Source organism: Crocodylus porosus, unplaced genomic scaffold, assembly GCF_001723895.1.
Source record: "Crocodylus porosus isolate Cpor-Errol unplaced genomic scaffold, CroPor_comp1, whole genome shotgun sequence".
Lineage (NCBI taxonomy): Eukaryota > Metazoa > Chordata > Crocodylia > Crocodylidae > Crocodylus > Crocodylus porosus.
The window spans coordinates 8,359,649-8,386,371 of NW_017728929.1; the positions used below are offsets into that span (position 1 = coordinate 8,359,649).

Consider the following 26,723-nt stretch of genomic DNA (forward strand, 5'->3'; position numbering starts at 1 on the left):
TGGTCACAGGGCACCACGATGAGTGACTGCCATCGATTACAACCCTCTGGGTCCGACCACGGAGCCAGTTTCCCAGCCAGCAGATCGTGGTGGAGCCAAGGCCACAACTGGCCAGTTTGATGCCATAGTAAATGATCCATAGATTATACTGGTTCCTTCTCTATCTTCCTTTCTCAGTGTAGAAGTTTGAGTATGGTAGCTGGTCACGAGTGATGCTTAGGGTCAAGAGTGCTCTGTTTGACCTAAGAAGTCTGTGAAGCCCTTATGTGCTTGGTATGATGCAGCAGCCCAGCATTTTATGGGATGTGGGCCCAACCTAAGTAACTGGGTGTCTCCATGTCAGAAAAAGGAGCTCTGCAGATCTCAGTGTGAGCAGATGTTCTCCATGGTGAGCACAGCCAGAGAGATGGGAGGAAATGTTGCTTGAAAGGGCCTGCGTAATGCATGGCAGTAACTCTTCCATTGCCCTCGGAGGCCAGGCTGAGAAAAGTGAGGAGAACCCCAGGAAGAGAGGCGAGTAATAAAGAATGGTACCGAACTGCCAGTGTCAAATCCTGACAACTGTCAGAACAGCAAAAAAGGTTTTCAGTAGACACATCTGGGGAGTTACTAATCCTTCATCATAACCATCCATGAGGATCCCCATCCTCTACCACACCAGTGTAGTGAGGAGCAGCTCGGAAAACGCTATCGGTGGCTTCAGCAGCAGGTTGGAGCGACCAGAATACCGAAGAGCTTGTGTTCTGGGAGGCTTCTTGCTTCATTCTTCCAAAGCGCAGGGGCTCTGCACAGCAACCGCCAAATCCAAGCTGTCTGCTGCTGTTTGCCATGCTTTTCACTGCGGTAGAGAGAGCCTTTCATGTGTACATGGCACAGCGTTACTGTGCTCCAGACGTTGCTGGAAGGAAACCAGCCCCTTTGGATGTCTATAAATACAGTTTTCAAAGGTTCATAGCTTGGTTCCATCAAACCAATTTTCCATTGGAATGCTCCAGAGCAGCTCCTTGTCAAAAAGGACCATCCCTAGTCTCATTTGATTGGGCCCATTGCGTCCAAAACAAAGGTTGGAAGAAGGTGTTTGTTTTCACCTTGTATTTTAAAAGACAGCTTATTTTGTTCACTGTCCTCTTAGCCAGTACTGACTGAATCGGTTTTTTGGTTGAGTTTTTTTCATCTTCCAAAGTTAGAGCTGTGTGCAGAGACCAAATCTGCCAGACTAGCCCCAAAGGGGAGGGTTTTGAAAAGTTATACAGCAACCAAGAACAAGAAAGTTAGTCTTAAATGATTATGCAGCTTTAACAGTGTAATAAAAGAAGTTCATGTATGGTCTAATAAAATGCTTTTTGCTCCACGAGGGTGGATTTGGTTATTGCTTTCATTGCATATTGCGCATCCAATGTTACACATTGAATAGTACTCAACATTTTTAAAGAGCTGCAGTGATATGAACTCATTCTGAATTCCAGAATTGAGAAATGAGGTGTACTAAATAATTTTTTTTTTATTATTATTCTGTCCTCATTGGAACAGATGTTTTCCACACAAAAAAGAATAAAAATCTCAAAAACACTGATAAGCAGCCCTACATTGTGGCTTACCTGCACTTACCACAGTGTTGCTAGAGAACAAATAACAACAGTCTTTGCCCAGGGGTTGCCTGGGTTTAGTTTGGCTTAGTTTCCGTCTCCGTCAGATCATGTTATGATAGTTTTTGTTTGTTATGTATTTTATTTTTCACTTATACATTTTGTTAGAGCACTTCTTGTCCTTTGGCGAGGACAAGAAGTAGTGAGCAAACACTTAAGAAAAGCAAAATAAAAGTACTTTTTATTGGATTAAGCTGAGATTCTCAGTGTCCCCCCCTTAGAATTTGGAGTTTTAAAATAAATAGGATATCTGTGCCCATCTCTGATAGCCAGCTACAGAAATCTCTGATGAAACAGTCTCTGCAGCAACCCAAATACATAGGGAATTTCAATATTTCACAATAAATATCTATTTCTGATCCATTTTGGGGGAGGAAGATTCAAGTGTGTGTGTGTGTGTGTGTGTGTGTGTAGACATATATTGATATGGAGATGATATTATACACACACGCATATATATATACATATATTTCAATCCCCCCTCCATAGTGCATCAGAAATATATATAAGTATTGTTATACATGCGTGTGCATGTATATGTATTAGAGCTGTGTGAAATTTCAGCAGCTGTTTTGTTTCGGAGGTGTTTTGGCATCCGAAACGGAAGGCTCTGAAACATTTCCAAAATGGAACGAAACCATCCAAAACGTTTCCAAGGTGGGCTTGTGGGGAAACAAACCCAGAAGAGGGAAGGGAAAGGCAGGGGTGGGGGGACAGGGGGAGGACTACTTTGATTTTTACATGTGTAGCTGGCCAGTGTCTGCGATCTGTCCTAGAGCTCCCTTCCAATCCCAGTGCTCTGGGGGCGGGACAGCAGCTTGCTGTCATCCCGCATGCAGATCGGGGGCCCACACCCCCCGGGAAGAGTCTGGCACAGCCCTGCAGTCCTCCTTCTAAAGTGGCAGGAGGCTGGGGCCAAGCCAGGCAACCACGGGGCTTCTCACACAGCTCCCCCCTGCTCGGGGAGAGACGGGAACAGCTGGAGGAGCCGCAGGAGAACTTGCAGCCACCCGGCTGTACCTGCCTCTCCACAGCTGATCCGAATCTCCAAATCGGCGCTGAAACAGCATCAAAACTCCAAAATGGATTCAGCCAAATCAAAACAGAACAGTGATCCATAACACTGAAATGAATTGCTGTCCCTCTGAAACAGCCAAATCCAAAATGGAAACAAAACATAGCCGTTTCACACAGCCCTAATATGTATGGATATATATGTGTGTCATATATATATATATAGAGAGAGAGAGAGAGACGTATGGAGTTTTTTTCTTTCTGTTTGGTGATCAAAAGTCTAATTTTACAGAAAGCTTTGAATACCTACAGGGGAGATTGACAGAGCAAGAAGTAATGGTCTCAAGTTGCAGCAAGGGAGGTTTAGGTTGGATATTAGGAAAAACTCTCTTACTCAGAGGGTAGTAAAACACTGGAAGAGGCTACCCGGAGAGGTTTTGGACTCTCCATCCTTGGAGGTTTTTAAGACCTGACTAGACAAAGCCTTGGCTGGGATGATCTAGTTGAGGCTGGTCCTGCTTTAAGCAGGGGGTTAGACTAGACATGACTTCCTGAGGTCCCTTCCAACCCTCTTTTTCTATAATCCTATGATTCTGTCCCCTGCAGCTCTGGGTTGTGGGGGACAACTCCTTTTTAAACTCGACAAACTTACCAAGCCAGGCAGTGGCACACTCAAGCATATCACTCTGCCCAGCACAGGCTACCTACTGAATTGGATAGGCACCTTGCCACAAAGTGCTTTGATGGGCAACGCTTGGGTGTTGCAGTGAGGAAGGCAGTATAAGAGCCCGTGTAGAGGAGTTTAGTCACACTCTGATCCCTCTCTGGCCACAGGCTGTGGAGCTATATACTGCCCCTTGCTCTGGGGAGTGTATTCAATTGCAGCCTACCCTCAAGGCCTCACAGAAGTGTTATGTGGCATTTCAATAGCCTGTCATGGATGTCAAACTTCACCCCCATCTGACCCCTGCTCCTTGCCTATTAGTGAGTCTCGTGTCAAGTTGCAACTTTCAGTCTCTCTCAACTGCAGGAAAAAATAATAAATTTATAGTAGGAATCTGGAATTTGGCTTGTGGAGGCAGAGGCGAGAGCAGGTATCATGATGTCAAAGCAAAGCCAGAGCCACATGGTCCATTTCACGCAAACACGCTTGCAAAGGATGGTTTTTGATTCACACTTTTTCCTTCCCAGTTTGGAAATAAGATCAACAATTCTGACTGCAACAGTAATGTAAAGTGATTGATTCCACCTTGTTGCTTATTTGTTACTGAGAAGAATTCAGTTTCCTTGAATGATGTTTTGATATTTAAGCCTCTGTGGATGGCTTGTTGAGTACCTTGTTTGGTGTTGATACCAGATCCGTTGGATTCAAGTTATAACTGGTTAGCTTGGGAAGGGAAAGAGAAATTGCTAGTTATTGTTCAATTTCCCTAGTTTCCTGAGCATAACTCTTAAGGCATGTCAACACTTTTCTGCCTGCTCTGGTTGCAGGTCTTGGGTGTCTGTGTTAAGTGATCAGCTATAACTGTGCTAGCAGTGTGCCATTCACAGCATTGTCAGCCTGTAAAATATATCATAGAGTCATAGAGAAGTAGGGGTGGAAGGGACTTCTTGAGATCATCTAGTCCAATCCCCTGCCTGAGGCAGGATCATCCCTGTCCAAAACACCCCGTACAACCATAAACTAAACTCTACATAAGGCTGCCATCAAACCTGATGCGGTGTACACCTAACCCCCCCCAACCTGCCACAAGTAAATGAGGGGATCCACAGCAGCCAATGTCCTGCTTGTATAAGAAGCTGTCAATGGCCGTGTCTACACGAGACACTGACTGTGCACAGTCATTTAGTACTTGCATACACAAGTACTAAATGACTGCGCCGTAACCAATGTTACTGTGCTGAAGCATCCCTAAACAGCTTCTTGGCTCATTACTACAGCACAGTAGTGTCACATCATGCTTCATGCCATGTGATGCTACTATGCAATAGTAATGAGCTACTATGCAGTCAGCATGAGGCCCCAGGTAGAGGCCTATGCACCCCACTACAGAGGAAAGCAAGCTCTGTCCCCCCTCTAATCCATATCAATCTGACCACAGCATAAAATTTCTTCCTACCCCCAAATACAGACCCTGAGCGGCAGGCCAAGATACTCTAGCCCAGAACCTTCAGCTTTGCTCCTAGCAGGAGAATCAACATACCCCAGTGGAAGTCCCCAGCTTTGACTTTAGCCCATGCCCAATGGCTCTGGGAAGGCTTAATAACACCCTAACGCAGCTGAAAAGAAAAGGCAGGTGGGAAGAAGCAGCCAGCAAAGCCCAGAATCACAGGAAATACCCATGGTAGAATATAGGCATAGCCACACCTAAATCATCCACGACCAGTGGCTGTCCAACCTCTTGCTGAACACCTTGTGATGGAGAATCTGCAACTCCCCTAGGCAGCCTGTTACACTGCCTCACTATTAGAATATTGGAGAATTTTTTCCAGATATCCAATCTAAGCTTCCTTTGCTGCAACTTCAAGCCATTGATCTGCCACCTCCTCTCTGCAGCAAGAGAGAAAAGGTGCTTTCCCTCTTCTTTATGGCAGCCCTTGCATTGTTGTATAATTATATCATGGACTTAAGTGCTTTAGTGTATCTCTCACCCTGCTCAAGTCAATGTTAATACTTTTTAAAGTATTAACATTAGGGTCAGATGCTGTATGTTCTTGCATGCAACCTGACCCTAAATGAAATGTGCATCTTCTTTTTTCTTCATTCTGTCTCTCAAGAAACATTTTTCTTGAGCCTCTGCCAGGGGATAAAGGGAAGTGTCCACAGCCAGGGAGTCCGGCATGCAGCACAAGCAGCTTTACTCACTCTTTCCCTGACAAAAGCTTAAGCAGCAGAAACTGCTGTTGTCAGATTTCCTCCATTTAGGCTTGCACATTATATCTCCAGCAGCTGAAAAAAGGTATGTGTTGTGTGTAAGAAAACATGGTAGTTCACAGGATTCCTCTTCTTTCATCTCTTCTGTCTGGGTCTTGCATGCAAGGGTCATTTTCAAAGCGCTGTCAAGCAACATGGAGCAAACCTTGGCGGGTGCTGCCATTCTCCTAGTAACGGGCATAAATGCTGCTGCAACTCCGACATGTGGAGTTGTGCAGGAGCTCCAGAGCCAGGGCAGGGAGGGCACCTGAGAAAGAGGCTGGAGCCATCTTCCCGGCCCAGCTCCATTTTTGGGCTTTTGGGTTCATCCCACTAGCACTGGCAAGCAGGACTGGATTACACTGCTGCAGACCTAGGGTGACCAGTGATGGTGACATTTCGTGATGTCTGAAGCCACTTCCGTAAAACACCACATAGGAAAAGATAGTTGACAGGATTAGGGAATTATTGCAGGAGACAACAAAGATATTAAATATTTACCTTTCTAAGCTGTACAAGTCTTCCTTGGGGCATTGTACTCTGAATAAGTAGGTGCTTGTAATGTTTCCTAGTGGGGAGCAGAGTTAAATTCTGTGTCCTCGCATTTGCACAAAGCACTTCCTTGGAAATGTGATCCTGCTTTGAATGGTGGCAGCTGTCTACAGCCTTCAATTGCTCCTAATATAGGGTACTGGTATTTTAGGCAGAAATGGTCTCCCTTCAGTTCTGCATCTGTTGCATGTCCAGGTGCCTGACTGGACCTTGTAGGTGCTCCTGAGAGCATAACAGTAGCCCTGGGGTGTGCAATTAAACATTACTCTAGCAAAGAGCTTAATGAATGTAGTACCACAGCTTCATTAAGCAGTGACCCATGTGACACATACCAAGAGCATTGCACTTAGTGGTCTGGATAGGCTCTCACTCATGGTCAGCAGACATTTATCATCTATGTGTCTGGTGGCAGTCATGCAAATTATGTAAGTTATGGGAAAGGATTTCTTCATCTCTGACCTTTCGGACTCAGAGTCCTAAGGTGAAATATGTTCCAAATACCCATCTTTTACTTCCTTCTCCAAATGGTCATCTACACTACCTCTCTGAGCTGTTTAGAGCAAAATGGCCAAAGCCCAGCACTTTTATAGCTGTCTTAAGAGATTTTGATGCCCAGTTTCCATTAAAAATAATAAGTAACAGGCATCCAGGTCCCATCCAAATAATTTGATGGTCAAACTCATCCCTAGTCTAACTCAAATTATTTGGATGGGACCTGGATGCCTGTTACCTCTGTGCCGTTGTATCAGAGGTGAGTTTGATTTTTCAAACTCAAATAGCGCAATTACGAACAAAAACAAGTTATTCAAACACAGAGTCCAAATGGAAAGAAATTATGTTTGAGAGAGAGAGTGAATTTCTGCAAGACTCATCTAAGCTTATTTTCCCTGGGTTCATTTATAGCACTCAGTAGAAATGTAAGCGTTCAGCCTCTCACCCTGTCACTTTTAACATCTCAGCCTGCCCAAATCATGTCCTTCTGGTTTCCAGGCTCTTAAATCACCTTTAGGGCCCAGTTATAACTTTCACATTTTATGTTCCTTATTTATTGCCATAGCAAACACCTTGCCTTCAGCACCATCCCACGGGAAGTTTGATTTAGGAGGCAGGGCAGAAGTATGTTAACACTCATTGGTTGGAGTCATCCCTAATGGGGACCCTGGATTGCTAACACTTTTCTCTGATAGGGAGCAGGACAGGGTCATACAACATGTCTTTTCTGATGGTGGCCTAACTTCAACCTCTCTTCCTAATCTAGACTAACCCAAGGTAATGTTGCTTGGACCTCTTCTGCTTCCTTGTCCCCAAGCAGAAAGATTCCCATTGGGATGAAAAACCATATTCGATTGAGAGTCAGGTTGGTTTGGTTTCCAAGCAACAGTGGCTTTGGGTCATTTTGAGTTGTTCTTCATGCCATGCTTTTGATCAAATATAAAATGTTGGCAGATCCAGAAATCTTCTGTCATCATCAGAGTTCTCAACACAAGGTAGATGTGCAAAGGCAGATCTGGGAGTCAAGGTGGAGGTTGCAGTGGTGCATTTGCACCCCTACCCAGCCTTTGCTTTTTATTTGTTCCACCTCAATTTTAAAACCTGCTATTCAGGCAGCAGTGAGGAGGTCAGTTGACTTCACAGTTCATTATAATCTACCTGATTTCCTGTTAATCTCTCTTCATTCTGCAGGTGTTAACAACCCTCTCTACTTTCTAATAGTCTTAATACTCAACTATTCAAACTGTCCTTTCTTCTGCAATTTTTTTTTGTCTGCTATAGCCATTCCTAGTAATGTCTCTTCTATTTCATAGTCCTGTTGACTGTTTTTAGCTCTAGCTAAAAACCTGAACTCAAATCTGGTAATTAACTCAGGTGTAGAAGAGACTGACAGTGAAGTATTGGTGGCACTATCCAAAAGTTCAAAAAGGCTAAATTTTGTTTTATGAATCTGAATAAGATATATACATTTAGCTAGAATAACCGCAGGATCAGTGAAACATTGCCTTTTGACTGTCTTTGTCTAGTTAGTTGTGGGTTTTTGTTAACTTAATCGAGCAAATTAATGCACTTTCTAATAAATATATATTTGGTTTTGTTTTGATCATAAACTGAATAGTATAGCATTAGATCCTCTAGCATATTAGTAAAGCTTCTAATTTCTGTTTAACTGGAGAATGATGTGTTTATGTGATGTGCCACACCAGCTGTACCCCCTTTTCAAAATCCTAGATCTGCCCATGGCTGAGTGTGTGCATCCATTCCCACATGCATGCCCCAGGAGTGTGTCGTTCTGTATATGGAGTGATGCACCTGCCCAGTCCTGGTTGCAGAGGGAGTAGGGTGACCCCTTGTCTGGCTCACCCACTTGCCTTTGTGCCTGTGCTCTGGCAGCAAATTTTGACCCCTGTGGTCACACAACACCCCATCCTGTATCTCGCAAGCTGCTTTATATAGGAATATAATCTTGCTTGCTAGGAGAGCAAGGAACCGGAGTCCAACCCAGGCTGTCTCTGCCAGGCCTTTGTTCATACTTCCTGTAAACTTAAAATTCTCTGTCTGAGTATTCAGGCCGGCAGGGTTCATGTTTAATCTTTGCAAAGACTTGTGCACAGATGTGCATGAGCAACAGATACACAGAGGTGGAAGCTCAGCCCCAGCAAACTCACAGGAAGTGTTGTGAGCAGTAGTAAGACTAGAGCTAGAAGGGTGCTGCCCAAGCGAGAGCTCCTAATACTGCCATGTTTTGCTCTCTTTATTCCCCCCCAGCTCTATTAGATTTGCTGTAATCCATCCCTGCTCCTTCTGTGGGCCTTCAGGCTGCTTCACCATTGCCCATGCCTTGCCCTACTCAGTTCCTTTCCTAGTCCTAAATGAGTCCTCTCTGCTCATTTCACTCCCTCCTGCTTCCCTTCTCTGCTTCCCTTCTCTGAAGCCTTTGAAGAGTTTTCTGGGCACTATGTGAGGTGCTGGTATTGACCTATAAAGCCCTGGTGGCTGAACTAACCCTGCACAACTCCAGGTCCTCAGACCTGACAAATCTTGACCTGTACATTGCTTTGGGAGGTCCCCCCACACCACCCCCCCGGGTCCTTGAGTGAAACTAATACATCTGCACTCAGCCTCGCTCAACTGGCTTAGCTGGACACCCAGTTCTTTCTCATGCCAATAAGCCCCAAGTTTGTAAATCCAAATTCTGTGTCTCACTGGCACCTGCACCTCACTGCACTGATAGTGGCCCTACTGGCCAAAATCATGGCCTCCTAGCCTTAGTAGTGATTTAGGAGTATTAATCATGGTCTCCAGCCTCCCCCACAGCCATGCCCATGCCTCATGGATCTTACTTTAACTTCCAAGGCAGTTACCTTTTGCACCACTGCCTGAATCTGATTGCAGGCCTTTCCTGTTGCAGGTAATGGGGTACCTTGACCCCCATTCCTGCCCATGGTAGGGGGTTGGACTTGATGATCTGTTCAGGTCCCTTCCGACCCTAGAAACTATGAAACTGTTCCGGCAACCTCGTGCAAGCTGCATCTAGGTGCCACATTCATTTGGCGAAACTGGGTGGGAAGATGTTCTTAGTAATTGCTCCTCAGCTCTGGAACGCCCTTCCCTTTGAGGCCCATCAGAGCCACTGCCTGGATATCTTGTGGGAGCTCTTGATGACATTTATATATAGGCAGGCTCTTAGCAGGTAGGGTTAAATTCTAGGACATTGTCTGAGGTGTTATTTTATGTTTTACTATTTTATTTGAATATTTCTCTGGTGTTTATAATTTCTTCTGCTTTTAACATAAGCTGCCCTGGGCCCTTTTTGGGGAACGGAAGAGTATAAATCAAATAAATGCCTAAATGTGGGATTTAGACAAATAAATCTCAACCCTGAAGCCTTTTGCAGATTTAGACCTCTGCGCAAGAGCTATAAAATGGGGAAACCCCTTCCCTTTGCTTTTATATTCCTCAGAGCAGGGACTGTGTTTCTGTGCAATTGTGTGTTTGTACAGCAGGTGCCATTGTGGGGTGCTGTTCTCTGTTGGTATTTTCTGGAAGGTAATACAAACAGTAGCATCAGGGCTACTTTGACCAGTCCACTGATTTTTTTTGATTTTTTTTTTTTTTCCAGTTCTGTGGGAATGTATACTAATGAAAGTATAGGCTTTTACTTAAGAAAATAAGCCATGCTTCATAGCTTTAAGGCCCAAGGATTTCTGGTAAAGCTAAAGGGGACCTACTGAACTCGCAGCAAGACAAAGCCATTTCTGTGCATGAAGAGCCTATTTCATGGGCATTTCATGGCAGCCGTGCCCCTTGGCTCTGGTTGGCAGAGAGGCCTCTGTGGGCGGTAGAAGGAAGGGCAGCCTCTATCATGTTTGTTGCCTCCGTGCCCCCCTGCCAGCCTGCACCTGCCCCTCCTGGGCGGACTGTGAGGCCCACCTGGGAGGAGAAGACTATAATAAAAACTTATTTTTATTAAGTGTGTCCTGTTCCCCCCCCCCCCCAGGTAACCCGGATTTCACAGGCATCCCCTGGGTTTTGCAGCTTCAGCAAAATCCACGAAACAACAATTTCAGGTGAGTCCCTACCTATAACTCACAACTTGTATCAACAGAACTATTCTGAGATGGGTGTATCATTCATCTGCCCCCCCCATTTCTGCATAATAGTAACCAAGTCCTTGCTCCCCCCCTACAGGCACTGCTGCATAGGGCGCCTAAGTGGCTGACTCTTGCACCAACAGTCCCTCGGTGACACATGTCCAGGTTAGCCTGTTCTGATAAAACAAGACTGCATAAACAAAGGGCTGCGATCAAGAAATGCAGCTGGAAATGACGTGGCTTCATGCCTAAATGAGCATGAAGAGAGCCCAGTGGTGTTATACCACTCGCTGCTCTCACAGACAGACTTCCCTCTGACCTCAAGGATAAACAGAAGCGTCTCTTCTCGTTTGGGCGACAAGCAGCTTGGTTCTTTCCTCTGGCCTTTGGCCTGCTCATGCCTGCGTGTGCGGCACACGCGTGGGTGTGTGCAGGCCGTGCTACTTTTTAGGAACCAGCAGGCAAATGATTGTTGAAAAGACTGGGGTAGGTAGAGGGAGGGGAGCAAGAATGAAACGTGGAATTCACTTACTGTCCAGTGCCAGATTAAAACCAGATGGAACAGAGCCGCCAGTCTGAGCCTCACCCCTGGAAGGCAAACCCTCCCCCCAACCCCAACATTTTTTGGCAAAAAAATGCAAGAAAAGAGAAGCATTCTGGTTGCTATTAAAGCTGCTGGTGGGGTGGAGGCAGGGGGATTTCATCAGGACTCCTTCCCAGCCTCCTGTACCACAAGCTGCTTCCGAGAGGACTTGCAGTCCCGATGCGGGTTGTTCTAGGGCTCCACTGAACGTAGCTGCGTCCCTCCATGTATACTTCAGTACTGTTGCACCTGCATGGACAGGGTACATGCCAGTGTGAATTTAGAGTAACGGAAGGATGAGTCAGTCCCAGTGTGTCTGGTTCTGCTGCTCCCATCTGGAGAAGGGCAAGCCCAGCCATGCAAAGGGGGAAACATAAGCCTGCTTTTAGAGCCTTCTAAAGTACCTTTTTCCAAGTGGGGCTGTAAAGCTGAAGAGTCTTGCCCAGACAGGAATGTCTCCTGTCCAGCAGAGTCCCTGGATCTGCTGCTTCTTCATAGGCCCCAGCATGGAGCGTGCTCCTCTGCCCCTTGGTCCTGGAATTGCCCCTTCAAGCCACCAGCAGCTGGGAGAGCCCAGTGGAAACCTGAGGCCCCAAAATTTGGAGATGGCAAAAGTCCTGTAAACTCCACTTCCTCACAGCTTGAGAATTAAGCCTAGCACTTTTAGGATCATCTGAGCAGGTATTGCTAAAAATGCTCCCAGCTGTTCTCTCCTGATTTCACACTGCCATCCATCCCTGCCTCCCATGAACAGGCATCATGTAGCAGGGATCCCTAAACCCTGTTACTTGAGAGAGAGGAAGTCAGCATTGTAGGGCTGCAGTTTAGTCAGCAGCTGGGCTAGAGGCCAGCTGCAGAGCAATATGTGACCAGGGAAGCCCAGTTCAAAGGTCAGGGGCTGACAAAGCAAGAGTAGCCTTGCCTGGGCCAGGGCGGGCAGAGGGCTGGGAGGGACCAGGAGCAGCCTTGCCTGGGCCAGGGGCTGGGACATCATGAGACGGGGCCACGGGCTGGGATAACATGAGACGGGGCCAGGTGCCCAGAGAAAGAGAGAGGGCCTGGAGAGTGAATCAAAAGTGAAGGCTGAGGCTGAGAAAGCTAGACCGGAATAAGCGGGCCAGGGCTAGAGATTAGCAGCTTGAGTAACAATAGGCTAAAGCCAAGAAGGCTGAGGCCTGCAAGAGAAGAGAAAACCGTGGACAGAATAACACCTGTGAGGCATGGGCAGGGCTGTAGGGGATCAGCCTCCGCCCGTAAGGCTGGAGGAGTTGGAGCCACAAAGAGAGACCATGTGTAGTGGGGTCAGAGCCCCAAGTCAAGTGGGTCAAGTCCAGCCCAGGGAGGAGAAGAGAACCAGAAAGAGCACCAGCCTTTAGGGGCAGCCTCCCCACTTGATTAACACCGTCAGGGCGTAGCAGACAAGGCAGTAGTGAGAGACCTGGGAGGCTGAAGCGAGATCAGGGCAAGACTAATGTTGTCACCAAGGCGTGTCCTGTCACAGATCAGCAAATGTAATCTGGGCATGTGGAAATGTCACTGGTCTTTGTGCTCTTACACAGTTCACCCCAGTAAATTCTTCTCCTTCAATTGAATGAATTACCAGGCTCTGTGCTATGCTGTGGCAATGCAAAGTATAACCAGGAACTAATTCAAGTACCTCAAAAGAAATGTAGCCACAGGAGCCCCATGAAATTAACCCACCCCCATAAATTTGTGATGATCCTGCCAGGTACTTAACTTTAGCTGTATGGCTTAACAAAGCATCATAAAAATGAATTTGAAACTAAATTCCTCCCTCCTTTTCCATGCTATAAATCAGTTCCTTTCAATGCACAAAGCCCGCAGGCCAAACTGCAGTGTTCGCCAAGACTCAAATGAGGAAGGTGAAATGGCAATAGAGAATTCAAGATGAGGCAGAATTTCTCATTTCAGCAGAAAGTCTGACACAACATATTGTTGGAGGTCTGTAATTTTAGTTTAATAGGATCATGGGAAAGTAGGGTAGGAAGGAACCTCACAAGGTCATATAATCTAGCCCCTTGCTCACGGTAGGATCATAAAGCAGCCCAGCCAACCTGCCCTTGAAAATTTCCTGGGATGGAGATTCCAGGTAGCCTCTTCCTGTTCTCACCCTTGTAGAGCGCTGGCTCTGCACAGAATGGAGTCTTTGTATATCCAGAGACTGAAATTCTTCTTCTCACTAGATGGTAGCTGAGACTTATTTACTATCAGTCCATGAGAGCTCATTTAAATAGAAAAGAAAATAATTGAATGCGTTCTGTGGCCTTGCTACCTGTCACCTGCATAACTTCCTACTCTGGGATAGGTTTGCAGAGGTGTTACCAGCACTGAGAACCACTGACAATGGGGCAACACAGCGTAGTTGATGACATTGTTTGGCCTGCAGAACTTCTGTGGTTGTGGCTGGTGATGGCGAGGGAGATGCAAAGAACCTGATGGGAGCAGGTAATGTTGCAAGGCTGGTTGTTCAGATACTTGTGGTCTGTGGGGCAGGTGTCGCTAACAGTGAGTCACTCAAGGCGCATGTTGGACATAGGTCAGTCATTAACTACACAAAGGTGCTTCAATGGTTTAACTAATGGCTACCAATTAGTCATTGCAAAGTAATCATTCCAGGAGTGATTGTGTGCTGCTCGTGCGCAAGTGAGCCAAGGGTGTGTGAAAGGGAACTTCCTTCCAGTGTATTCCTTGCACAGGGATCAACCCAATATATATTATCGTCAATAAAGAGCATACACTGCTGCGGGCTCTTGCTTCCAAAAGTGCCAGTTCACACTTAAGCCCATCTACTGAAATCTTACTTAAGCATGTGCTCTGAGCCCAACTGACCTTGCATATGTTTAGAGAAATCTCATCCTGCCTACCCAAGAACAGAGCATTTTTACGTTGAATGAAACCAATAGTCCATCAAAATTAGACCTATTTTATCACTGCCAGCTTCCTGCCAAACTGTAATACTCAACCTGGTCTTAATTTTGGTGGTCATGGTTGTTCTTATTTGTCCAATAATAATAATAATAATAATAATAAATGGCCCTTATTTGGTTTTTATGACAGTCTTTGTTCCCAAATAATATTAAATCTACAGTGTTGTTTATGACCTGGAAGAGGTTCATAGAGGAGTGTGCCAGCCCAACCCAGCCCAGTCCTTCTACCTCCCTTGGGAAAGAGAATCCTAGGCTTCATTTTTATAATTGATCTTGAGTGTCTAGCTTTTGTCCTTGCAACAATAGCCTTGCTAACAGTGATATGAACTAATATTGACTAGAGCTGAAAGGTAGAAGCAGCTGCACTGTATTTCTGCAGCCAGTAGCTATGGGTTGACTTAATTCATTTTCTTCCCACACACTGCTTGTATATAAGGAGTTAGCTGAGTTTGGGGTGTAATTATCTCAAAAATCATGTCTCTTACCCTTCCCAATGACCTTAGGCCAGCCTTTGGTGTAGAAACATAGGGGCTTACAAGACAGATCAGACCAGTGGTTCAGTTAATCCAACACCAATTCTCAAAAAATGTCTAGATGACGTAAACCTGAGTGGACAGCTGTGGTGTTGTCCACAGGGGAATGTCGCTTCTAACTGTAAGTGGGTTTGGTTGGTACGCAGTGGTTTATACCCCTCTTTAAATCTTCTATGTCTTCTCAACGGGAACATTGTGCACCTTGGGATAGGGGAAGAGATATCTTCAGTCTCTACTTTGAACTGGGCAGAACAGGAACTCAAACTTTGATTTCCCATCTCCTGAATGATTGCTGTACCTGCAAGGTTATTGTAGGATGGAGCTTTCTCTCCTTCTAGAAAGTCCATCCTGGACTTGGGAAGAAATCCGTGAAAGGTTCATCAGAATCAATGCAGTTATTTAAAAGCTTTCAGTCTTGACACTTGAGAAGCTTCCAACGGTGGGGGAAAAAACCTTTTATTGAAAATTTCCCAACCAGCTGTGTTTCCAAGTCCCAGTCCAGGACTTGGAAGAGCCTGTACTGGGGTAATACTGGGAGTCTTTCATGGAACCAGGAAAACATATTCCCTCTCAAAACTTCCCCAACCAGCCTAAGGACATTTACCTTTCCCAAACCTGCCATTGGATAGAGGGGACATGTTGGGTGGGCGGGCTGGCAGAAAGAGGATAAGGCCAAAGAGTTTGTAGAAATTTTGCTGAAATGTTCATTGCACATCAATGCTGAATCTAATAATCTCTGGCCTCCCCTTCTTTTGTATTATGATCTTTCTCTCATACTCGATTTTCTCCATGTCCTTTCACAGCATCTGAGGAGAAAAAAAGCTTCAGCTCACAAAAGCTTGTGATCATATCTATATCTGATCTGCTTGGGTTAGTCTATAAGGTGCAAATCTACTCTTCTTTCTACTTGACTCCAGAGTAACATGGCTAGTTACACCTCTATTTGGTAGGTCTGACTTGACACTCGTAATGGTCTTAACGTGGTAGGGCAACAGCCATTGAAACAAAGTCCATTTGTAATCCTCTGAAGGCTGCACCGCAAAGGAAAGTCAGATTTTCTCTTGCACAATGCAGATGGGGTGCTCTAGCAAAGTGGGTGCCTAAGATTTAGGAACGCATTGTGATCAAAGCCATTTTGGTTACAAACATTGAAAGATATCATCACAGGAGATGCTGCCTGCCCTACCTTTGGCCAGTAAAATGCCCCACCTCATACATAGAGGATCAAAGTCAGCCTGAATGCAAATTCCTATGCAGAAATATTTGTTTGTGTCTGCACAAGTGAAGTCAGAGAGAAACCCTTCTGATTAAGGGACTTTGACCCTCCCAGAAAAGCACTTCAGCTCCATGTGGAGTTGACTGGTAAAGAGACTCCTTGGGTATCATGTTCCTTAACACAAAATAGCCCTTGAGCAAAGGATATAGTTATCAACTTCTCCGTCGTGATTATTGACTTGCTCCAAAATTATACCACAGTACTGCAAAGAATGGTTCGGGCACCTATTTAGTCGTTCTCAAATGGCTGGGATACATACTGTACCATAAGAGTCTCCAAACTCTATGCACCTTTATAATTGGAGCTAGAGCAATTATTCCCTCATTAGAATTTGAGTTTTTCCAGGTTTTACTAAATTATTTACGCTAGCTAGATAAGGCATTAAGAGTCAGGCAGCAGCGAGCCAAAGAAAAACATTCACTGGAGTGCTCCAAACTCGCTTATTCAGAAATAGACCAGGAGAATGTGTCATATTAATGAGTACATTACTGAACAGTATGCAGGCAAAGACTGCCTGCTGCAAACCTATCCCAGAACAGGTTTGAGTTGTACAGCAGGCAGTCTTTGCATGAGTCATTTGTATGGGGCAGGTGCTTATAAATCGGGAAGGACTGCAGGAAGGAAAAAACTCTGGAGGAGAGATGTCACTGGTTTTCTGAGCCTTTTCCTTTTCAAGACTTGATCAGTTGGTCAGAACTAGGAACTTTTTTTGGTTGCTTTACAAAACCTAGTGCCATTCTTTGCAATACTGTAGTATAATTTTCCACTGTCTCTTAATCATTGTTATCATAAAGCTTTATCTCGGACTTCACAGTACCAGCTGCTGTTCTTGCATAATTTCATAGCTCCCACCCTGCATCTTCACACAAACTAAGAGTAAGTAATTAGGATGTCAGCACTCTTGTATCAAAGTCCACTTCTGAAATCATCCACAGGGCACGTCTACATGAGCCCCTTTACTGCGCAGTAAGCATCCCCCTCTACACATGCAGTAATTTGCTCTACTCCACAGTTAATTGGCTACCTGCAAATCTGCTCCCAAATGCCTGAATATTTACATGCCTGCCCCGGGTCAGTTTACTCTGCAGTAAATTACTGTGGAGTAAACCCATCCAGCAGTATTTGCATGTGTAGACACACCTAGTGTATCCCAGAAAAGCAAAACTATGCATCTCCTCTTCTGCAAAGTGCGACTTCCTACATTCCTACTTCCAGTACATTTTTGCTTTCACCACTTTGGATTAATCCTTAATCAAATGTCTAAAGTGCATTGGTGAAGCTAAGGGAAAAGCAGAAGACAAGGGAAGGAGAGCACATCACCTAGCTGTGCTGAAAAACTGGAGGACAGCATGGTGTGCTGGCAGCTTGAATCTGGCCAGGAATCTGGTTACTGCTGGTACATACTGGTCTGTGTATTCATCCAGGCTTTGTGTGACAGTCAGACACCTGCGTTCTTGAGCACCCTTCTCTTTAGTCAGATGACCAGTACCTCCAGTGTCAGGTGTTGATGCCATCTCCTCTCACCCAGTTGCAAGTATATGAATAGGCATACATGGCAAAAACAAGAGCAGCTCTGTTGGCATATGGCCTGGCATTTGTTTTGGTGGCTTAAGTAACCGCAGTGTTATTGTGGAGAGTCATGAGGCCATTGGCTACCTCCCTCCATGACTGGAGAGTGCAAGATGCAGCAAAGATGACACTTTTTGGGATGCCTTTCATGAAGGAGAGGCAGGTGTATTGCAGTGCTCCATTGGGGCATATTCTGACACCCTTACCCTCCCAGTTGCTCTGTTGGCATCAGTGGCTTTACAGACGGTGGTCCCCTTCAGTATAGATGCTTTCTGGATGGTAGCTTCATGGCCATCTCCTGAGAAGACTTGTCCTGTGGGTTCACATTTTGCTTTGTTGAGTGCTGGAATATGTAACAAGGCAGCCAAACCCATGTCACATGGTTAAAGCTTTCTGAACACAAGGCACCAAGTTGTAGGAGGTTGGAACAAGGCCGTCTGCACCGCTTGGTCCCTCGTAAAGACCACGTAGGCAGCGAGCTGGTTGCATAGGGCATGCCTGCACAGTCCCTGTGTCATGGAAAAGGTTTGTGTAAGCCTGGGCATCAGGGAAGGACCATGGTTCTGAGTGTCCACAGATCAAACCCTACTAGTACTCTGTGAAAGGGGAAGCTGCTTGTCCGTCCCTTCCTGTTTCCAGCTCCCTGAATGGGTAGGTGGGCTCTTATTTGTGGCCCTCTCATCCTGGCCTTCTTTTGAGGAAAGACTGGGTGGATTCTGGCTACACATCTTCACTGCACTGCCCCCTCCCTGAGTACAAACCCTCTGGCATCTGTCTAAGGACATTGAGTTCCACGATGCGATGGGAGCATTTGCTAAGCAATGATGCATTTAAAATAGGGACAAGCCTTTGACATGCTGAACTTCTTCTGCTTCCTCTTGTAGACACTTAACCACTTCAGGGTTGCTTGGCACAAGCACAAGTGAAGGTGAGGGAGAACCTGAGGTCTAGCATTACCCCTCATTATCCTATATAGAAGTGCATGTGAGTCGAGGGAACCCCGGTCCAGTGGCAAGGAATTTGGCAGTAGTGAATGGCTTTAGGCTGTCATTGCAAAGAGGTATTTCTGCCCTGCGTCCTGCCCACCTGTTATGCAATAAATGTTTTGTCAGGTGCTATGTGTGTACTCTTTGGAGTATGTTTTCACCAGCTCAGTCCATGAGAATGCAAGTGAAATTGTGAGCAAGGCATGAAGCTATTGGCTGAAACAGCTGCTGTATGGACATTGCAATTATAAAAGGGCTCTGCCTTGTACCTGTTGCAGTGATGCAGCTTTAAAGAGCAGGTTAGCTAATTCATGGAGTTGCTTCATCTTGTTATAGGATAGAAGACACGTTCCCTCCAGGCCAGACCCACATGGAGTGTATTTGGAGGAGTGGCAGGAGATGGAAACTTTATCTTGCCACCTATTCCACTCAGTGCAGCACATGCAAGGTCTGTCCTAAGGGGCAGATGTTTAAGGAATCTCGCAGGTATTGTGCTGAAGCCTCTGGTGCCCTAGGCTCATGTGGTCACTCACTCTGGGGCAGAGTGCTGCAGATATTACTTGTTTGGTCCGACTCAGCCTGGTAAATCACTATGACCTCTTGTTTATGGCTGGGAAAATGATGGCAGGAAGGGTAAATGATTTGTTTATGGCCAGCCAAGGGATTAGTGTTAGGGCCAGGCTGAGAACACCGGGGTCCTGCGTCCTCTGCTGCACAATAGCACCACGTCCATGTAATTTTTGCTGTTATTGAAATGTGCCCTCTCGTGGCCATATATGATACTAGGAGCAGTTCAAGAGAGAAAGAAGCTGCTTTCAGATAGGCAGATGACCTGCGGAGAGCACATGCTGGTCCCAGTGCCCTCTTCCCCATCCTGGTTGTTGCTGCACCTCCATAGATTCATAGACTGTGAGGCCGGAAGGGACCTCCAGAGATCATCAGGTCCAGCCCCCTGCACGAAGCAGGGAAGATAACTGGGGGTCAGGTGATGCCAGCAAGATGACTGTATAGTTTCCTCTTGAAGATTTTCAGAGTAGGTGATTGCACCACCTTTGGAGGGAGCTTATTCCCCAGTCTGGACACCGTGACTGTGAAGGAGTTTTTCCTAACGTTGAGCCTGACTCAATCTTCCAGGAGTTTGTGGCCATTACTCCTGGCTTTCCCCTCAGGTGCCCTGGTGAACAGTTGCTCACTGAGCCCTTGATTACTCCCCTAGTGTAGCTGCTACCAGGACCCCTCTCAGCCTATTTTCTCAGGCTGAAGAGTCCCAGATCCCTCAGCCTTTCTTCAAATGGCTTGCCTTTTAAGACTCTGATCATACAGATAGCTCCTCTTCTCCAGATGAGCTCATGTAGCCACAAATTCATCTGCAGCCTTCCTAAGAATTGAGGGAAGCCGCAGCTTGGCACTTCATGGGAAAGGGATGATGAATGAGCTGAAGCATTTAAGGGAGGACAGTGGCAGGCCCCCAGGTCTGGCAACCTGCTTGCTTCAGTTAGCACCTTCAAGTGGCAAGGAAAAAGGGACATGCAAGTGGGTTTGGTTTGGTTTTTATTTATGTTATTTTATCTTTAAAGCCCTTCTGTCAAATCACTCACAAGCCTTGGGGACAGGCTTTTAGGCCCCTTTTCCAGCTGTAACTGCTCAGTCTTAAATTGAGGTCCAGCAAGTCATTTTCTAAAGGAGCACAGACACGTGTACATTTGGAGCTGTTTCAGGAAAGGAACATTTCAAATAGGCAGTAGCTATTGTGGTCTCATTGCTGCACATGGACAAGCCGGGAATGTAGCAAAAGTGCTTCCTCCATTGCTAAAGTCCATTGCAGCGGTTTTGCTATGTACGCGATGCTCTCAGCTGGCCCACGTCCAAGAATTAGAATGTAAGAGCTGCTGCCCGTTAAAATGGCTTCAAATGTCTGCATCTCCTACCCAGAGTCGTGTCTCATTGCTCCGCACCATGCAAAGCATCTCCAGGTGAGAGGCCTTTCGCCCTATGTCCGGGCACTCACAGTAGCTCAGTTTGCAGTTCTGTCACTGGCATTGGCCAGGTGCCACAAAAAGATGCTGTATGGCTTGATGTTGCATTTTTAAATGAAGCAGCATTGACTGCACTCAGCCTGCCCTCCCTTGTGCTTTCTGCAAACATCAGAGATCCAGGGTTTATTGACCAACCCTTACGAGAAGAAAATGTCAGCATTTGTATTAGGTGTGCTAGCATGCTCTTCCCAACAGGAAATGGAAACCATGCCATTGTGACCCATCTGACCAGTCGCAGCTCATTGATACCAGTGAATGGTAGAAATGGATAAATGTGGAGCACTCAGCATCTGCTTATGGGCAGTTTCCAAGCAGAGGACATGGGACTCGCAGTCTAAGCCAGTACTCCATGTCCGTGCGTGTGAGCCGGCACCACGTGCTTCAAAGGAAAGCGTCAGACTCCTTCCCTGTCCCCGCTCCACAGACTTGATGAATTGCTGTCATCCCATTAATTAGTTAGGTCCCTTAAGGCCAGGTTTGGTAGGATTTATGGCTTTTTCAAAGCTGTGCTTCTTAGTGCCTTGGCATTTACTGTTAGAAATTCGGGGCATTCTGGTTAGGTGGATACATGCCATGTTTCCTTCTGACCCCTGCTGAACTGTCTCATCATCTCTGATCTCTTGTAGCAGTTTGGAGGCTCACTGTGTGAAACAGAGCCCCAGCTAGCCACTCAAATTGTTTCACAGGACCTATTTGCTCAGCTCTGCTACCAGCACTGACTACCCTGTGTCAAGCTATGCATTGGGCACGTCAACATGGCCCTGCTCCTGACCTTAGCGTTGCTGCCAACAAAACGAGCCCTTCCCCTTGGCCTTGCAAGAGGCTGAGCCATCTTCTCTGCAGCCTCAAATGCACTCCAAGACGCTTGAAGCCATTCCTGGGCAGTCTTCTTTGCCAGAGGGCCCATCTGGTGTGTCCAAGGGCACAGGGCTTATTTTGTCAGCAAGCCTGGCTGGGGGAGGTAGTGTATATCTAAACTTTGATGTACAGGGAGGCTTCTCCCGCAGCCTCACTGATTTTTTGGGTGGCTGCACCATGGGCAGAGGGATCCAGAGGAGTGGGCACTCTGTGTTAGGGACACAAAGCAGCCTATAAGTGTCCCTAAGACCAGACCCTGAGCAGCACAGCCCTTGGGAAGCAGTGGTTTCCTGAATGGACAAGTGGCGTGTTCAGTGCAAAGGTATCCTAGGAAAACGTCCATCAGCAATCTGCTTCCCAGGGGTTCCTCTGCCCCCACGTGACCGCACACAGCAGGATGCCTTAGGTGTCCTCTGCTAGGGGCTGACACAGCTGAGGCAATGTTCAGCTTGAGACCTGGCATGGGCTCCTCCCCTTCAGGAGACGTGAGCCTGCTCTCCTCCTCCTGCCTGTCACTTCTCTCTCTCTGCACAAAGCTGTTCATACAAATCAATTCTCCATGCAAACATAAGCCCAGCACGCTCTTGGAAAAAGCCAGATCCCAGGAACTTCCCAAAGGCAGGTTTTTTTCCAAGCGCATAGAAGCAGGGTGTGCTGGAGCTCTGCAGGCTGCGTACCTCCCAGCGCTCCGGGGCAGGGAATTCTTCCTCTCTCTCATGAGCTGTGTCCAAAAGATCCTTCCTTGTGCTGGAAATCCCAAATGCAGGTTAATGTAAATGCAGTCTGCCATACACACATCTGTACTTTTTCCCTGGGGAAAGCCTGAACTTGGCTCCTTCTCTGTGTGGCTCTGTCGTGTTGGCTGTCACTGCATCATATCAGTGTCTTCCATACAGACTACACTGGGAATAGTAAAGCCCTTAATGTACTTCTGCGAGGTCTATTGCTCTTTTTAGCCTTTCACAGGAATCTCCTGCATGGAGAAGGGGATTGTTTGAGAGAGAGAAGAGGATCATTTGGGGCTGCAAATATCCTTCTTGGGGTGGATATGTTTTAGCCAAGAGGGCTATATTTACTTGTATACATATAAAGACAGACATTATCTCCTTTATTGTCCTCTATATCCTTTATAACTCTTGTAGTCTGCTGGGGAGGGGACCTGCAGCTGCAGCATCAGAGAGGACAGACCATGAGACATACCTGCTTGGAGGGGCAGCGTGAGCTTCACAGCCGCTCTCTGTGTCTTTAAAGTTCCCTCTCGACACAAAAGAAAAGAGGGAGGAGAAATGAAGTTTCATCATCACTCCAGAGAACAGACTTATAAAAACTTCACAAGCTCATGCTCCCTCACTCACTAAGTCTCGTGGGCTTGGACAGCTTTCAGTACTGATTTACTAGACTCCAAGCTGGAGGAAGGAAAGCGGGGAGAGAGGTTTATATCACTAACTTTCTTGGAAGCATCCAGACAGCTCAGTGCTTCAGCATTGCAGCACGCTTCACGTTCGCTGGGAAGTTGGGGGCAGGAGAAAGGAACTAACTAAGTGTATGCATTAGCCTCCAACAGGGTTGCTGATCAAGCCATGGGAGCTCAGCCTGAAAACAACAAAGGTCAAGGCAGCAGCAGCAGCCCCCAAGGCTCTCGCACCTGTTACCGGAACATCCTGTGCAATATCAAGGTAAGGAGCTAAACTTCCCTCCCGGAGGCTGTACATTGCCTTTTGCTCTTTGGTGCTTGGGAGAGACAGCAACACTGCTCCTAGGTTCAGCTCGGAGAACAAGTGTGTTTGTTAAGTGCAGCATTTCATGCTCTCTGGTCCTCTTGTCGCACAGCGTTAAGTCACACCACAGCTAAGCAACTTGCATGGCATGTCAAAGCATTTAGATACGGAGGCTTGTCTGCTTCTGGCACGTCTACCAACAGCATAGGCTACTGTGTGTGCTTGTTGAAGAGATTGGTATGGACAGCGGGAGGCATGCACACATAGGACCTGCTTCTCACCACCAGCTGAGGATCTGCTCTGGTCTATATTGTTTAGCACACATTGTGCAAGGAAATGATTGACCCTCCTGTGGCGTGGAAAGAAAACACTGCCTTTATAATAGTATTGATCGGCTTTGAAAAATCTCTGCACAGGTAACTTTGGGCATGAATGACAGAGTTAAGCATTGAGAGCTTTTCTCTGCTGGGTTGGTTCTTCCTGCTGTCAGTGAAGAGGTGGTTCACCTGCACCCTTGCCTAGCAGAGCACGTTTACAGCAGATGTGTAATTTTTTTTTAAAGTGTAACCACTTAATATGTTTTAAATCCCAGGATAGAGAGTGCTTAGAGTTTACCTCAACTAGCTAATGCCTGTTAAATGTAAAACTTTTGCAGGCTCTGTTGGTCTTTTCATCCTTTTATAGAAATCTACCTGGGGAAGTGGGGTTGTTACGCTATCATTTTAAAACACATTCACTTTCACCTTTTAAGAAAGCACACCTTTTTTTTTTCCTTTCTCTCTCCTCTCCTCATACCTTAGTGCATTTTTTTGCTCCAGACCCTGAGCTGGTGTAAACACTGTGGCAGATGTCATTATAGCGATGCTGATTTGCATCAGGCGAGGATCTGACCTTGCACTTTTTTGCTACTTAGAACTTCCTTGAAGACATTTTTCACTCTCCAAAGACACAGCCTTAGAAAGCTGCCAATGATTTCTTGAGAACTGTTGAAAGATGCAGTTCCAAAACTTGTCACGTGAAGCGTTTTTGGAAAGAAATCCTACCTCCCAGATGCACGTCTGAGTTCTTCCACTGATGTGCAGGCAACTCTTGTGAGAGACCATAGCATACCTAGGCACACTGTGAATCACTAGGGGAATAGATGCGTGTGCACATATGTGTCAGCATACACTTATCTATATGTGGCAGCTGCCAGGACATTGGGGTGACAGGGTGGAGTGGACAGAGTAGGGAACGGCTTTCCGTCACCCCGTGAAACACTTGACTTTCTTGTGTTGCTGACCATGCAAGATGCCAAGTAAGGGAGACTTGCTATTGGCCCCTACCTGTATTTCTGCAGGCTGACAGCAGCCGGCACTGCTGGAAAGACAGAAGGTGATTGCCCACTGGCTTCGTATAAATACGTATCTGTGTACTACCTGTTAGGACTGCTGTAAGGGAGAGTTTGTCTGCATGTCCAGTATAAACTGAAAATTTATTAAAGAGCCTGAGCAGGGTACAAATGCCTGGGGCTCGACCAGGCACTGAGCCAGGAGGCACATTTATCCAAGTTTCATCTTTAATCATTTTGTTCCTTTTAGTCTAAGGAGTGAACGCCTCTCATTCACTCCTCACACCCTCTCAGGCTACAAACTGACATCACGTTTGTCCCGGCATGTACCATTTTATCTTGGGACAAAGTGTGATCATTCAGACATCCATGTATCTAGTCCAGGGATAAATCCTAAAAAGGTTCAAGGGTTAAAAATTCCTAACAGTTTCTCCTGGAACATCACAAAGTGCATCTGAATAGTTATCCCAGGGTTGTATCCTTGAATCGAACGCTGAAAAGTGGCAGTACATTCAGCTGCTCATTAAACCCTGATATGGGTGATATGGGTATGTGACAATCCTGGGATATAGCCCTTCTTGGAAAACTCAGGCACAACTTGTCCAGGAACGTGCGCAACATCTGTTCCAAGCCTCAAGCTCCCAAACTTACTTGCTGTCAAGCAGCAGCTGCTAAATATTGTTGATTAGTTTGTCACAGCAGTGCTAATATAAATTCACTGTAATTCCCCCATAGCCCTGTTCTTTCAGATGCATCGGGGTATCTGCTAAGACAAAAGCCCATCCACGTAAGCGGTTATGGGAGGGTCCCATCACTAGAGCAAACTTCTCCAGGGGTGCATTGGTATCACATTCCTAAGTCCTCTTCTCTCCAGCTGCTCTAAAATGTATGAAAGGACCTCTTGATACCTACTGGTTTCTGGCTGCCATAATGTGACATACAGAAGATCAGACTAAATAATCGTTTTATTAGGCTTCTGGCCTTAAAGTGTGTCAAGTGTATTATGGGCTGCTGGAACAGAGTAGTTTTCAAGTTGCTCCAACTTGTACCAACTCCTGGTCCAGCCAGCTCTAGGCTGAAGGAGTAAAAATGGGGATTTTAAGTTACCTTTGCAGAGGTTGTAGTAGGACATTGGTAATTCTTGTAGCTGTGAAGTTCCTGAAAATATGAGGGGCAAAGATTTTGTTTGGTGATACCTCTTACCGGGCCAACTCTGTTGAGAGAGATGTTAGACAAGCTTTTGAGCACAAAGTGCCCTTCCTCAGGTCTGGTTTGTGTTGGTTTAATGAACAGCAGAATCTGTCCCAAGGCTTACATTTGCATCAGGCGGAACATACAAGTCCTTTTAATGCTTACTAATGGAGTATATACACCCACAGGGAGGCAAGAAAAAATACCTGGAGCCTTTAAAAGACCCCTTAGTCCCAACACTTCTCTTATAGTTGAAACAAAAGCAGAACAACCCCTCTTAGAGCAGACACAATATTTTGATTGGATTTACACTGTTCTCACTGAAGTTTCCCCAAATCTCATGCATCTTCCTAGGACTATGCAGTAATCTCAGCACCACAACGCTGCATTCACATTGAAGTCTGAGGCACCTGCTGCCAGTGGCACTTTGTACAATTGACGTTTGATTTTGTTTGAGACCTTGCTCATCCAAGTTGCTCAGGCAACTTAAGTCCCCCCAAGTGGCTGGTTTTACTTCCAGTTTCCTATAAAACCTGTTCTTTTCCTCCTGAATGAGGACTGGGACATGCACGTTCCCTGCAGGTGTCACCTGTTCTGAAGCAGAGCATGAAGATAATGCACAGGACCCCACTGGTACTGAAAGTGGCCATCGGCCCTTCCTGTAGCTCAAGCCACCATGAGCACATTAAGTCTGTGCTCAAGTCCCTCTCCTGTCACCTCCCATTCTGATTTAAGGTCTTTGTTCCAATTTTCATGCTGTTAAAGCCATTCTAATCCTCAAGTCCAGTTACAGCAAAGATGTTAGTCTATGCGCTACACTGACAGCTCCTCTCCTCCTGGGACTGTGCAGACCCTAGAGCTCAGGGTGCAATATGTGAGATATTGGGATAAAGCACTGTAGATGGAGGGGATCTTCCTTGGAACATCCTTGCAGGGAGACCAAGGGACTGTGACCAGCTTTAGGAAATGTTTAAAAAACTTCT

The 26,723-nt window shown here is 46.1% G+C and overlaps 1 protein-coding gene across 2 annotated transcripts in view; it reads left to right on the top strand.

Annotated features, from left to right (window-relative positions):
- Positions 1-26,723, top strand: part of SLCO2A1 (solute carrier organic anion transporter family member 2A1) — a 101,647-nt gene that overhangs the window by 12,230 nt on the left and 62,694 nt on the right. For both annotated transcript variants that reach the window (XM_019542976.1, XM_019542977.1), the window contains exon 3: positions 23,056-23,177. In XM_019542976.1, coding sequence (XP_019398521.1) covers positions 23,056-23,177 — 122 coding nt within the window. The remainder of the gene's footprint in view (positions 1-23,055; positions 23,178-26,723) is intronic.